This window comes from Astatotilapia calliptera, chromosome 22, assembly GCF_900246225.1.
Source record: "Astatotilapia calliptera chromosome 22, fAstCal1.2, whole genome shotgun sequence".
In the NCBI taxonomy this organism is placed as follows: domain Eukaryota; kingdom Metazoa; phylum Chordata; class Actinopteri; order Cichliformes; family Cichlidae; genus Astatotilapia; species Astatotilapia calliptera.
The window spans coordinates 5,459,840-5,473,719 of record NC_039322.1 but is presented as its reverse complement, the minus strand read 5'-3'; the positions used below and the strand labels follow the sequence as shown (position 1 = coordinate 5,473,719).

The 13,880-nt window shown below is 40.8% G+C and overlaps 1 protein-coding gene across 1 annotated transcript; it reads left to right on the top strand.

Annotated features, from left to right (window-relative positions):
- Positions 1-2,201: 2,201 nt before the first annotated feature.
- LOC113015232 (uncharacterized) lies at positions 2,202-12,014 on the top strand. The gene is made up of 6 exons (XM_026157182.1): positions 2,202-2,259; positions 3,771-3,894; positions 3,981-4,058; positions 5,413-5,549; positions 5,983-6,070; positions 9,514-12,014. The coding sequence occupies exons 1-6, from the start codon at positions 2,202-2,204 to the stop codon at positions 9,746-9,748; spliced, it is 720 nt and encodes a 239-aa protein (XP_026012967.1). The 3' UTR covers positions 9,749-12,014.
- The last annotated feature ends 1,866 nt before the right edge of the window (positions 12,015-13,880 follow it).

The following is a 13,880-nucleotide window of genomic DNA, read 5'->3' as shown; positions in this document are numbered from 1 at the left end:
ACCTCAGACTGGATTAAAGTATCTCCACAAATTCACCATCTCAGCTGGTTAAATTTCATTTCCAGAGTGCCTGCTAGCTTTAGTGCATGCTTTAATGCTACCTCCTTCAAATTTCTGCGTGCGTGTGCTTGTATTAATAGAAGACGTGGACATTCAGCTACAAACTAATAGCAACTGTATCTCACACACACATAGAGCCACGTGCACACATCCACATGCACACACCCCTTTATAGGGAAAGTTGTGCACTTCAAGGCATTGATTAGTCTGGCTGTTGGTGCTTCCCTGCATCTCCATTTAGCCATTATTGGAGGCACATCTGCTCTCTATGAGCCGAGTCCTGTTTATATCCCCATCATACACAATGCAAATACACACACACAAACACACAGGGACATACAACACCTTGGCAGATCTGGAAACAGGCGCGAATGCAAGTACACACACAGACAATCCCAGAAGCGAACTCATGCATGTCAACATCTACATGGACGCACATGCATTTGCATACACACACACCTCAAGGAGAATCACAATGGGAGCGAGGCACTTTCCGATCATCTCACATCAGCTCAACACCCCCCCATAAATAGAAAAACTGGCTCAGCACCGCAGGGAAGAAAACAACATTTGGAGAACAGATTAAAGTGGGGGTTTCTGAGCGTGGAGGTGAGCACATGAGCACATGTGTGGCGTTGTTTTATATATTGTGTATTACATTGCGTAAGGACATTCTAGTGAGGCTCATGGGTCATATGAGGATGAAACTTTTTCTTTCCTCAATGCACTTTACATTTTGTGTCGGCCTGCAAACGCATGTCTGGATGTGTTAAACTACTTGTATCAGTGTTATCTTGTGTGTGTGTGTGTGTGTGTGTGTGTGTGTGTGTGTGTGTGTGTGTGTGTGTGTGAGAGAGAGAGACAGAGAGAGAGGGAGTGAGTGAGTGTCTTGGAATAAGGAAGACTGAGTCACCCTCTGGCTTGCCATCTTTATCCCTGGCACCCCTTTCTCTGTTTAGCCCTGCAGCAGTGACGATGAGAAGTCCTCTCAATTCAATCAAACAACATGAAGGGAAAACCAAAGAAAAAAGAAAAAAAACACACAGAAAACAATTAACTTTGACAGAGAAAGGAGCAATGAGGGGAGCCTTGGAGTTTAGGTGGAATTGGAGAAGGGATCAAGGGAGTAAATAAAGAAAGGTTAAAAGAGGGATATAAAAGAGATGGAAAGAAAGTAAGCACACTTAGAAATATGTTCAGTGGTTTAAGCCAAATGCTCAGAAAGCAAATTTAATATATTCTGAGTACCGTCACATGGTCACACACCACTTTGCTATATTTGGAGCCATAAAGGTGCTCATGGGAAAAGGTAAAAAATACAGAAGTCGTTACAATTATTTGCATGCAAACACAAATGTTCCTCAGAGCTACATTTTGCAATGAACACCTGCAACTCTGTAAATGGTCTTCTGAGTAACAAACCCTCTAATCCTCTTTCCATAATTATCTTTACACAGAATGTGTGATAGCGTTAACGGGGTTTGCAATTTGCCAGGACACTCCTTGAACATAACATAACACAACTAAAAATTGGCTGGGGCTTTGACGCATCAGTTCAACAGCAGACTAGTATTTGTTCACTCGCATAACCGCATGTGCTGCACTGGTAGTTAACTGAAAACACAAGGGGACCAGTAGGGTGTACTGACACGCTTGTTTCCCCCGCCATAGTGCTTTCTGAATGTTGTGCATTGCTGCACACAAAGAGGAAATAAAGACCAGGTTCACGCAACATAATGACTTTACATGCTCATCACTATAGAGGCAGTCCACACAGCAACAATGTTGTATTATGGCAAAAAGCGGGCCCAAAGAGCAGACTCGGACAACGGCAGAAAGGTTTGTACTGTTTGCGGTGAAAGAATGAATTGTTAATGGGTTCAGACAGTTGGTGGACAAATTCAGAGACACTTTGGACTGGTACACGGAAGCTCTGTTAGACAGAAGACAAGCGATTACCTGGAACCCAAGAGGATGATGAGAATAATGAGAGTGAACCAGAGGTCTTGGTTGCATTGGAAGTGAGGGGAGGCTCAGAGGGAGTGTGAAGGTAGCTGGCGAGTATCAGACAGGTGGCGGAAGAAAGCGCTTGAAGAGCGGGCAGGCAGGTGAGCGGCTAAGTACTTTCTTTGACAGACTACATGGAGCTGGTGAGTAGTTCTGGGAGTTTCTGGAGGCAACAAGTGAACAGGTTTCCAGGTAAGGTGTGTGAGGAGGTTCAGAACTGTTAACATAGCTGCAACAACAATATGGGAAAGAACAGTTGGAACCTCCAGCCTGACACAGTCCACACATATTATTTCCAGATAAAAGGTGGGAGTGGGAAGGACTGCTCAAATGGGGGAACTCCATCCAAGGCAAGAGCAAGGAGCCAACTGAGCATTTCCACCCGAGGCTTCAAAACACAGAAACAAAAAAAATGATAAAAAGCAGATCATCAGACAATCAACTGCTCCACAGGAGAAGCATCTAAGAAGGCAGGCTAAAGTAAACAGAGCAGAGTTTTAAACAAACAAGAATCTTTTAAAAAGTTATTTTCAAACTCTGTAAACAAGAGTTAACAGCTCTGAACTTGACACACCACTTCAGATGTCCAGTGAAAGTTATTCGGTTATTTCAGTGCAATGCTTTGAATTTCATTTAATGTTTTTTTTTTTACTTCTTCCAAGAAGGTTGTGGTAGGTCTTTGGTAGTGTTTGCGTGTTTTAAATGAATTCCAATAAAACTGTGTAGGGGTGTAGAGTGGGGTCATGTTGACGGTCCATTGAAACTTGGTTTACATCTACCAAAGTCTCCAAGGTCAGGTAAATAATTTATTGGTTTAAAACGGAAAAAAATGCTTCTACCTCCAAACTATGATTTTTACAAGTGTGTTGTGTATGGTTAACACATAAAGTATTGTGTAAAGATTTCAAATGTGTCACATTTGGTCAGTAGATTGATATGAAGGTCATAATTGTGGTATCTAGAGCTGTGTTTCATACAAGAATAGAAATACTATTTTACTATTACTCTTGTAACTTAGAAACTAGGATTCTTACAAGTCTTTTTTTTAAATTAACAACATATAGGTACATGAAATATGTTGTTATTAACTCAGACAGATCCATATTTTCGTCTCTCCACAGGAATACTTTCTCACGAGCTCCAGGTTTCCTGCGCAGAGACAAACTGAAAGTAAGTCAAGGTCACAGAGTCAAACATGCAGATTTCAGAAGCAACAATTCCACCAACTGTTTCCAGTCTAACAATCAGACAGCTGATCACAAAATTACTCACAGGTGAGTTAATCATCCCAGGTGCATGGAGCTGAAAGGTGGGGAAGCAGCAGAAAGACCCATCCCTGGAGCACAAGGCATGGTTACCTCACACGCACATATATACAACACACATTGTTGACTGTACACCAATCCATCCAACCAACGTCATTGTCAGGTATGACGGGGGTAACAGAAGTAGAGAATTTGTCCTGTTGGTGTTTGTTTTAACCGTATCAGATGATTTTCATGATTTGACTACTCTCAGCTTCTGCTAAATTGTTGATTTAACTAAAGAACTCGTCATGGACTTGAGGAGGCACAGAGTGGGCCACTCCCCTTTCATTTTAAATGGAGAACAGGTGGAATCTGTCTCCACCTTCAGGTTTCTGGGCACCTACATTTCCATGGATCTCACCTGGATCCACAACACCATAAAGAAGTCCTGAGGAGGAAGAACCTGGACCAGAAGCTGCTGCTGGCTTTCTATCGGTCCTCAGTGGAGAGTGTGCTCTCCTACTGCCTGGGTGTTTGCTACGCAGGGACCACAACCGAGAACTGAAAAGTTGCACAGAGGGTAATTAACACCACCTTTATAAAAAAATAAATCACTGGCTGCCCTCTGCCACCCCTGGAAGCCATCACCAAATCCTCCTGTCTCAGGAAAACCAGGGCGGTCACAGGTGATCCCTTGCACCCTGGCTGCCTGTTTGACCCGCTGCCCTCTGGTGAGTGCCTCAGGTCAGTCAGGTCCCACACCTCCAGACTCACAAACACCTTCTTCCCCTGGGCTATTCGCACTGTTAACAAACACTACCCCCCACCTCACCAATCTGAGCCATGGTCTTAGTAACCTTCATCGCTCAGGCCACTCACACACAGACTCTTTCAGACCAAGTCTTTTATACATTAAAGCACTTTGCAACCTGTTCTCAAATGTGTGCCTCCCTCCTGTTTTGTATATATTCATCTTGAATGAATATATTTTTCCTTTTTCTTATTTATTCCTGCTGTCTTACTATTTATGTTTTATTCTGCCACAGTTGGCATGGAGCACCCATTATGTGCATACATGTGCAATGAAAATAAAGGGCTATTCAATTCTATTCTACAACAGAAAAAGAGAAAATGAGTGAGTCGGCCAGGAGAACCTTGACAGTGTATTCAAATGGGTTTCAACAGAGCAAATAACAAAAGCCTGCAATTTGCACCTATTTCTATTGCACTACAATTTTCTTATAGTACAATTAAAAAGAACAAACAAACATACAGAAAATACAGCACTATTCACACTGAAAGTAAGTCCTACACAGAGCGTGAGCTGCCTCGGCGGGTCTGTGCTCTCAGAGTGCTACGTGTTGGTTTCTGGTTTTGACTGATTTTAAAAGAGCTCTTACGTGTACTGCTGTTTTATTATTTTAACAAGTCTACTTAATGCAAACAGCAACAAATTTATGAATGCTAGAGTGAACTGCTGAATCCCACATGAAAAAAAATTCAGATTCTAATTATTATTAGTTTCTGTCTGATCTTTGCTCACAGTCACTCTTTACACTAGCTTACACAAAGCGCAAACAGGCCTATTCATTTATATCCTCTGTATTGGACATTTGTTTTTGGTCTTTATCTTTTGACTTATTTGAGCTGCCCTAAGTCCTGATGTACTAAATAGAGGACATCCTGGGCTTTCCATTGATATCTCATGTGTTCGGCGGCCTCTTTTAGTTCAATGGGAAGATTCTTTTTTCCATTTCTCAGGAGGTTAAATAATATGAATGCAGTGTTGCTGATTACTGTAAGTTAACAGAATTTGGGGTGAATTAAAAAAAAAAGACACAATCTGCCTGTTTAAAGCAAAATAGAGTCAAAGCTGCATTGAGCTATATCAAATAAAATCAAAGCAACCTTATCATTCATAATCTGATCTCGAATCTGCACGAATTGCTGCACAGCCAGACAATAATTTAGACACACCAGAAATCCATCCAACCAAGAGCAGAATCTAAGCTGACTGAAAATGAGCCTAAATTGAAATTTCACTGAGTGAACCAACTCAGAGTTAATATCTGACTATGCTCTTATATCTTTTCCACAGACTCAGTGCTGGTGCTTGGCCCAAGACTGGAATCAGTGACATCAGAGGTTCTGAGAGTTTGCCATTGTCAGGACAGGCCTGGTTTTGGGCCAGCTCATCTTTCACCCCCACCCACAGGCAGAGTTTGTTGGATAACTGTGCGTCAGCTGTCATACATGTTCACCATCATCTAACTTATTTGCAGTATACATGGACCAGCTCATCCTTTCACTTCCTACCTGATTGTTATCCCTTATTTAGTGTGAAATCCCTTGCACATTGTAAGCTGAAGCCTCCGCAGCATTCATTCTGCTGGTTTCATTGTGGTTCTTTGTGTTTATAAAGATAAAATGGGAGGCAGAGCCTTCAGCCATCAGGCCTCTCTCATTTGGAGCCAGCTCCCAGTTTGAATTCAAGATGCAGAGATCTTCTCTACTTTTAAAATTAGAGCCAAGACTTTTTGAAGGCACTTTGTGATAAATGTTATATTTAAGGCTGGATCATATGGTCCTGAGCCATCCCTTTATTATGCTGATACTGGCCGAGAATTCTGCATCACAATGTAATACTCTTATTTGTTGGCATCTTAAGCAGGACAATTGGAGGACGAACTGGCAGAAAGGCAAGGATCCCAGGGAGCAGAGGGAGATTCGGCAAACAGCGAGCAGGCAGCTTTCAGGTAAGTCTGTTCTTATTTTATTGGTGCAGCATCCAGCTGGAGGGTCTGCGTTAGAAAATGCGAAGTGACCATTAAACTTAGAATTGCAAACACAGAGGAAACACACAGGTTTCTGGTAGACAACTGGAGAACAAAGAAGGGTTACAGGATGAAAAATAAAAGAAGTATAAGACACAACAGGCTTAATTACCACCGTCGTGGTGACTAGCAGAGAGTAGCAGCACAAGCCAGTAATACCATGAGCTGGGAGAAAGACTGTTATCTTTTCCCCCTGCTTTCTCTTTTCTCTTTCCCCTCATCAGCTGTAACAGATGGCTGCCTCACCCTGAGCCTGTTTATGCTCCAGGTTTCTTCCTATTAAAAGGGAGTTTTTCCTTCCCACGGTTGTGAAGGCTCACAGAGAGCTGTTTGGGTTTTAGGGCCTTTAGCAGGGGTGTCCAACTCCAGTCCTTGAGAGCTACTGTCCTGCAGCTTCTAGATGCATTCTTGTTCCGACACACCTGAATCAAATGAATGGCTTGTTACCAGGCCTTTGCCAAACTTGATGGCATGCTGGAGAGGTAATCCAATCATCTGATTCAGCTGTGTTGGAGTAGGAATGCATTTAAAAGCTGCTGGACAGTAGCTCTCAAGGACTGGAGTTGGACACGCCTGCCTTACAGTATAAAGCACCTCAAGGCAACTGTTGTTGTAATTTTAGCGCTGTGTAAATTAACGTAAATTAAACTGAATCGTGCAAAAAAGGCTGCTCCAAATCCTCCCTGGACACTGAGCACACCTGAGCTGGTCAACACAAAAGGCTTTAACAGAACCGTTTTTATTTTCCTGGCATGTCTGCCCACCCTACACCACTTCTGTATTCTCCAAGCATCCAGCCCCCACCCCACCACCTGCTACCAAAACAGAAACAAAAGAGCATTCGAATCACTAATTGAAACTCCAGCTCCGATCCAGCAGCCACAGCTTGATCTACAGATAATTCCCTGTCGTCACATTGGCCAAGCACTAACTTCTTCTGGCCTAAAACCCTCTCACCTGCAATCACTTACCTGCTCCAAGCCTTCGCCCTATTGAATTTCTGTGATAGTTCATTAAACCTTTTAAAACTGATTATTGATGTCTCGCTTCTGCTTTTGAGCCTAAAAATACGTTGGTTAATGAGCTGCTGCAAGAAATTAATGACTTTGAGCCTATACAGATTCTAACTAACCTACACTTAGAAACACTACATGAGGAAAAAATGACTTAATTTAGGCCTTTCATTTTCTACGTATATATCTCACAATACAATTAATTTGATTATATTAACACATGCAATGCTCATCTGTGGGAGTGTGTAGCCTTTTTTTTTATAGCCACAGTTTACAGATGTGTGATTGTGCCTTGGCTGCGAAGCTTTCTTGAGAACCATAAACAAAGAAATGATATCAGTTAAATAGATAAATGAAAATAGTGTATGTACAGCCATCTTCATGGAGTTTTAGACCATCTGAGTCACCAAATATTGTAAAAGGTAAAACTTCTCGGCTGGCTCTAATTTTTTCACACCCACTCAGGTCCTGTTTGAGGGTTATGAACGCTAAAAAGTTAGAAGCAGGCTTATATTAAAGTTATGATAAGGGTCTGACAGTTAGTTGTGATGGTTAAACTTGGCTTGTGAATGCATCAGTGTCAATGAATGTCCTCACAAAAACAGAAAGACAAACATGCCTATATACTCCAGCTTTTGGTGCAGCAGCAACATAATTTCCGAGCTGAGATATTCTGAGTTTTATCTACCCTAAAGACTGATACAGCCATTCTACAGCACTAGCTGTATGAGTCTTGTAAGGGAAATGTCAGACGTCTGAAACACCGGATGATGTTAAGGGCAGAATCTCATTCTCTGTGAAGTCAGGGTACGATGGACAGAATTTTCTGGCACATTTGCCAGAGAAAGTCCCTAATATATGTGTTCCGGAATAAATCAGAATTTCAGGGTCTGAAGGTAAAAAGACCAAATCAGCTGAGCTCATGCAGTAATACTAATGCTGTCCTGAGAGGGATTAAGAGAAAAATAATGCAGGAGAGAGAAGCAACAGTGGACACGAACAAGCTGAAGGTGGGTAAAGTGAACATGAGAGGCAGCATGACATATTCATAATAACATATTTTTGAATGTAGCTAGTAGTTTAGTAGGAGAAATGTGTATTTCATCAGTCTTTTACATTGATGCCACCTGTCAGCATATGCACGCAGAGCTTTTTATCCACAGCAAATTGCCATTCAGGTGTGTCCCAGTCAATCCAAGAACAGGAGTTATTAACGTCTATGAATACCGCACGTCAGGAAGACCATTTCAAAACTCACCTCTGCAAGACAGCTTAATTGTTTCCAATTATCAAAACATGTTGGCACAGGTGTCGGTTCTCAAAAGAAGTGTGCAGAATTGTAAGTGCTGTATCCAAACACGCACAAAAATCTGTCTCAGCAGCACTGATGCAGAGCTATCGTAACAATTTACATAATTCATAGACACAGTGCCGAAATAACAGGACCTCACTCGCAATGCAAAGAAATATGATCACTGCTACAGAAAATTTAACCGAGGAACTCAAAGGGAAGCAAGAGTTCAGTTCAGGCGGTGTCTTCCTTTTCGCTTTTAAAAGTTACAGCCGACTTATAATACAAAGAGACTCTTTAGGCGGTGTTACTGTGGCACCTCAGTTTCTGCTCCTTCATCTCTGAGCACTCGGCTGCCTCCTGATATAACCTAAGAGGAATATACAGTATAACAAGAGTGCTCGTGGAGTTCAGCTGCCATTTGTTGTCTCATTAGTCTGCTTTTTGTGCTTCTCTGTCTCCCAGCTAGTGCGTTACTTTGGCACAACCATAAACAGACTCTCCCTCTCATCAACATCATCATCGAGTTCCAAGAGCCGCCATACAAGCCTTAATGATTTGTAGCTCTTTGTTTCTTCATAAAAGTTTTCGCGAGCAGACAGACTTTAACGTCACCGGGGAGGGGACGGGGTGTTTATTTAGTTCATTATCAATGACCGATAACATTACCAAGCTGACATTTCTATCTCTAAAAGTCTCTGTCAGTGCCTAGACTAGAGGAGTCACTGAGGATTTGCTTCGTTAAAAACATAATTTAGAGGGAATAGAGACTCATTCCCACCCACACTCCCAAGTGGCAGATTGTAGTGATAACAGGACAAGATAAAGCAAGACTAAACAATGACTAGACAGAAATTATTGTTATATATTACACCTCCACACATAGGTTTTTGCATAAAATCATCTGTGCAGAAAAGCAACAAAGCTTAAAATCATTCAGTAATGTTTGTTTTTGAAAAGATGGCAAAAGACGGGATGTAAACAATCCTGATGTCACGCTAATCTCAGAGTTCTCACAAAGTGGAAGTTGAGATAGTACAGCCATGTCTCCAATTCCTCAGGCTTCATCTTGCAAGGTACAGTTCCAGGAATCCACGGATAAGGAAGACAACATCCCAAAATGAACAGCAAGCAACAGGAAAGCCACTTTTTCACTGGAGAAATGACGACTTCAAAAGGGGTGAAGAAACAAGTGGTTGCTTGTGCAGTAGTGGTCTACTGTACACAAAGCAGTCCAGTTGCTCAAGATTACATCTTCACTTCAGAAGGAAGACCGAAAACTCTATGGGGCTTTAAACGTGGGTTAAAGTTCAAATCATGATGCAGTTCCTCTCAAATTTTAACATTGAAGGGGATGAAAAACATGACCGATCACATCAGATAAATATATTTATAAGGAAATGCTGTTAAAAGGCCAAATTATTCATGCTTTGTTTTGCTGATGGTTTCTAATTTTTGCTCAGCCCTGCAACATTTTAATGGAGACATGAGAGTAAGCCGGTTTTTCCGTTATATAAGATCTTACAGAGTATGTAAAGTGCTTGAGTGCTGTAAAGAGCACTATAGAAGCCAAGTAAAATGTATTACTCTTGCCGTTCTTTTCCTTTATGCTGTGGATTTGATTCAAGCCTCGATTAAGTTGATCTGAAGATGTTTCTACTAAGCACCTCCCCGCCATTACCAGCTTTTATGATGAGCATTGATTCTGAGGCATGGTGCTTCCTCTATGCTTACTGTAACAGTTTCAAAGGATGGTTAACGGCTTACAGTATCTGCACTCCACCAATACCGCACTCTGCCGCCCATAATTACCAATCTTTCAAGTAAGCAGATCTGCACTGTGCCTCATAATCAGTTCTGCACTGTAAAGATCCACGATAATATAAACTTGTGGCTGGCGATGCGACGGAGAAATTGCACAGGAGCCGGGGTATTGATTTCATTCATCTCCGCTGGTGCTGGGACTTGTAAACAGGTGTCTGCTGATTCTGTTATGGCGTTGTCGCACGCTTTGCAGGTAATGCACTGGAAGAATAACGTGAGGAGACACATCAAGGTCACCTTTCAGCAGTTACCACAGAGGTGCATCTTAACTGCCTCGCTGTCCCCGCGGCCAGCTGTGCAGCGCTGGTTGCAGTGGCCAGGTGTGAATGAATGTGAAGTGGCTGTGTGAGTGTGTACCAGACCGTGGGTGATAGAAAACATGTGCACCTCAAAAAACTTTCCCTGGTGAGTAGCATGGTAAAAGAGCATTTTAAACATCAATAGATCACTGTCAGGGTAATTACAAACACTTGGTGTAATTACCATTAGCAGATGAGACCACAGAGGAGACAACTGTCTGCAACTCACACGTGCAGAGGTGTTGATGATGCTGGTCTTTTTAAAAAAGCTGCAGAGGGTTCACAACTGATATTTAGATATAATTGCAGCTAATTTTCATAACCAATTCATGTATCTATTTTTTTTTTCATTTACTGGTATTTGAAAAAGGGGGTGAAAAAAGGGCCATAACAATTTCCCAGAGTAATAAATTTCTATTTTTTGTCCAAAACCCAGCCCCGTTTAATTCATGAGAAATAAAAGCAGGAAACTCTGAAACCGCAGTATAGAAGTAGCAAATGTCATGCACCCGCTAAGTGTGTAGTTGATCAAAAGGAAGCAAATCATCTAATTGTCTCAGAGCTGGTTCTTGAAAGCAGACAAGCAGAATAAATGTGTTTTTGCTCATATCAGGAAGAACATACGACGTTTATGATCCTTTCACTTTAAAAACAAACGTGACTCCCTGTGAAAACAGGAATGCTCATCAGTCTGCCAGTCTTGTCCATTTAATTACATCTGAATGTTTATTAAACTTGCATGACAACTGAAATTAATGATGTCATGTTACCAGCCTGAAATATTTATGCACTTTATCTTTAATCATTATTTAATTGATCTTCTCTATTAGTTGTAATTTATGCACATATGCTCCATCGTGCTGCTATTCATCTTGTTATCTTGTTGTGATGCTGGCTGCAGATATCCAGAGATGTCCTTTTAGTACCCGACTCGTGTATTCTTCTCTCTGCCCTCGGTGTTTCCTCATATTCATATAAATAAGTTCTACACTGCAGCAGTTGAGAACGATAGCAGACCGCAGGCACACAATCATGTACAGTAGTATATAAGCCAGTATCCATAATTAATATTCCCTGAAGAAAGTAGTGCAGCAGCACTCTTCATATTCAAGTCGAGACGTGATAAAGACAAGTGTGGAGAAAGTGCGAGAAAACAAAAGCACTGATTACACTTTCCCTGTCAACAACTGTGAAACACAAACAGGTCTTATATTTTAATTATCTTTCATTTGATACTGCAGCGTCTCAAGCAGAGGCCGGTCTAATTAAAAAAGAATTTTTATCCAAGTTTATGGGGTTTTTTTTCTTAAACACACTCAGCAATAGGTTTACAGCCTGTCATAATAAGACCAAATAAAATGCGAGTGTGAATAAAAATCGGATCCAGATATCATGAGCAGACACAGAGCAGTGTGCAGCAGGTTGTTATAGTACAGTAATTATGCAGACACTATAAAAGCAGAAGACTGGTGCAATATGTGATGGTGCATCTTCTGTGCTAAATGGGTTAAAAGTCACATTTTGTTGATATGAAAACTTATATTAACCTTATATTTCAATAATATGAAAGGTTACTTACATAAAAACACAGAATTTTCAGGGACATCATTTGGTGCATTCATGCCTGCACATCAATACACCAGAAATGCTATTCAAAAACATCATGTCTTAGAAAGAGATTGTGAATCTATGTGCTTCTTTACTTTTTATAAACAATATATATTCCACTTTTATTTATTGCCCTTCAATAGATGCTTTGACAATTAAGATTTTGTAGCAAATATTTTAAAATCAGGCAGTGATCTTACCATTTTACATGCAAATGGACCATTTAGACCATTTATAAATGCAAATGGTCTAAAAAAGAGTGTGTTCAGTGTCTTAAGAATAAAATGAAACCATATTTTGAAACACTGAAAGGACTACAGTCATTTAAAATGCCATAACACGTGCTATATCATATCGATTCCTCTTCCTGTCACTTTAATGTTACTAGTCTAGTCTATTTTTCATCTTTTTGTACTCTTTATTAGCATTCAGCAAAAGAAGTGTTGGGAAACAATATAATATTATAAAACAGAGCCTAAATAAATAGGATTTATCTGCTGTCTGCAGCAACTGAGGACTCTGCCGACAAAAACAGATGAGAACGTTTAGCATGAATACTTGATGATTCAGAGCCTGTGCTCTAGGTAAAGTGAGCAGATGTGTATCTTTTTTGATGGGAATACAAATTATGCGCAAAGCATTAAGTGCCATGTTTTTTCTGTTTCAGCATTTATAATGACTTGAAACTTGGCAAACACGTGCTTGTTTTGGTATAATATAATTTAATAATCACCACTTCTTCCCATTAAAAGCCAACATTAAATACACGTGGAGACTGAGCTCATGCTTGTATTAAGGTGTCCCCGGGGAACCTGTGATGTGAAAAGCAATGACCTAAGTTAAAAAGACAAGAAATTTATACTTTAGAGGCCCAAGGAGATCACAGTGAGCCAGAATGGAGAAAAAATTTCACAAGTTTAAGCATCAATACATCCACTCATGGTTTTCAGCAGTCTTTTGAGATGAAAGCGTTATTGGGAAGAAAAATATGTTGAAGTAATACTCCCTCTTTTGAGACAAACAGTGGTTCCCTGTGGATTTGAAAGGTGCCTTTAAAAGGTTCTAGCTTTCTCCTTCGCTGGAGGAGGTGGCTACGGTCATCTTGTATTCATAGTGGGTACAATGAATTCCAACGGGGCCCCGGGTTCACAGCAAAAAAGCATCAAAATAGAACAGAAACTTCTGGAAAAAAGTGACTTTTTTATTTGTACTTTTTGCGCTTATAGATCAGAGTGACTCCCTGGTTCATTTTTGGAATAAAGACCTTTGGCAAATGCTACTAACCTGTATTTGGCTGTCATGAAAAATCTCTCCCTGGAAGCAAAACGCGGGACTCTACCCTTTAGAAAATCCTGCATATTTTCCTTCGTACTACTTTACATCCCCTTAAATTAACTTTTCTTTCCCAGTACACAATTTCTCTTTTCTGTACATGCATTTTGCATTACCTCACATTAAGCTTTATTCTCCCTCATTCATATGAATAATTGGTGTGTTGGACTTGTTCGGTTAAATCAGATACTACAGTCAGGATGGATAATGTGGAAGCACACGCTGCACTGCTGCTGTTCTGCCTGGCTCTAATGGCTGAGGTTGTAATATGGTGATTGCTTGGACATTGGCTGCATTTGTGGTTGAATCCCGGGTGCTATTAGTATGTCTGTGCAGTATCGAACATTAGCAAGGCGGCAACACTA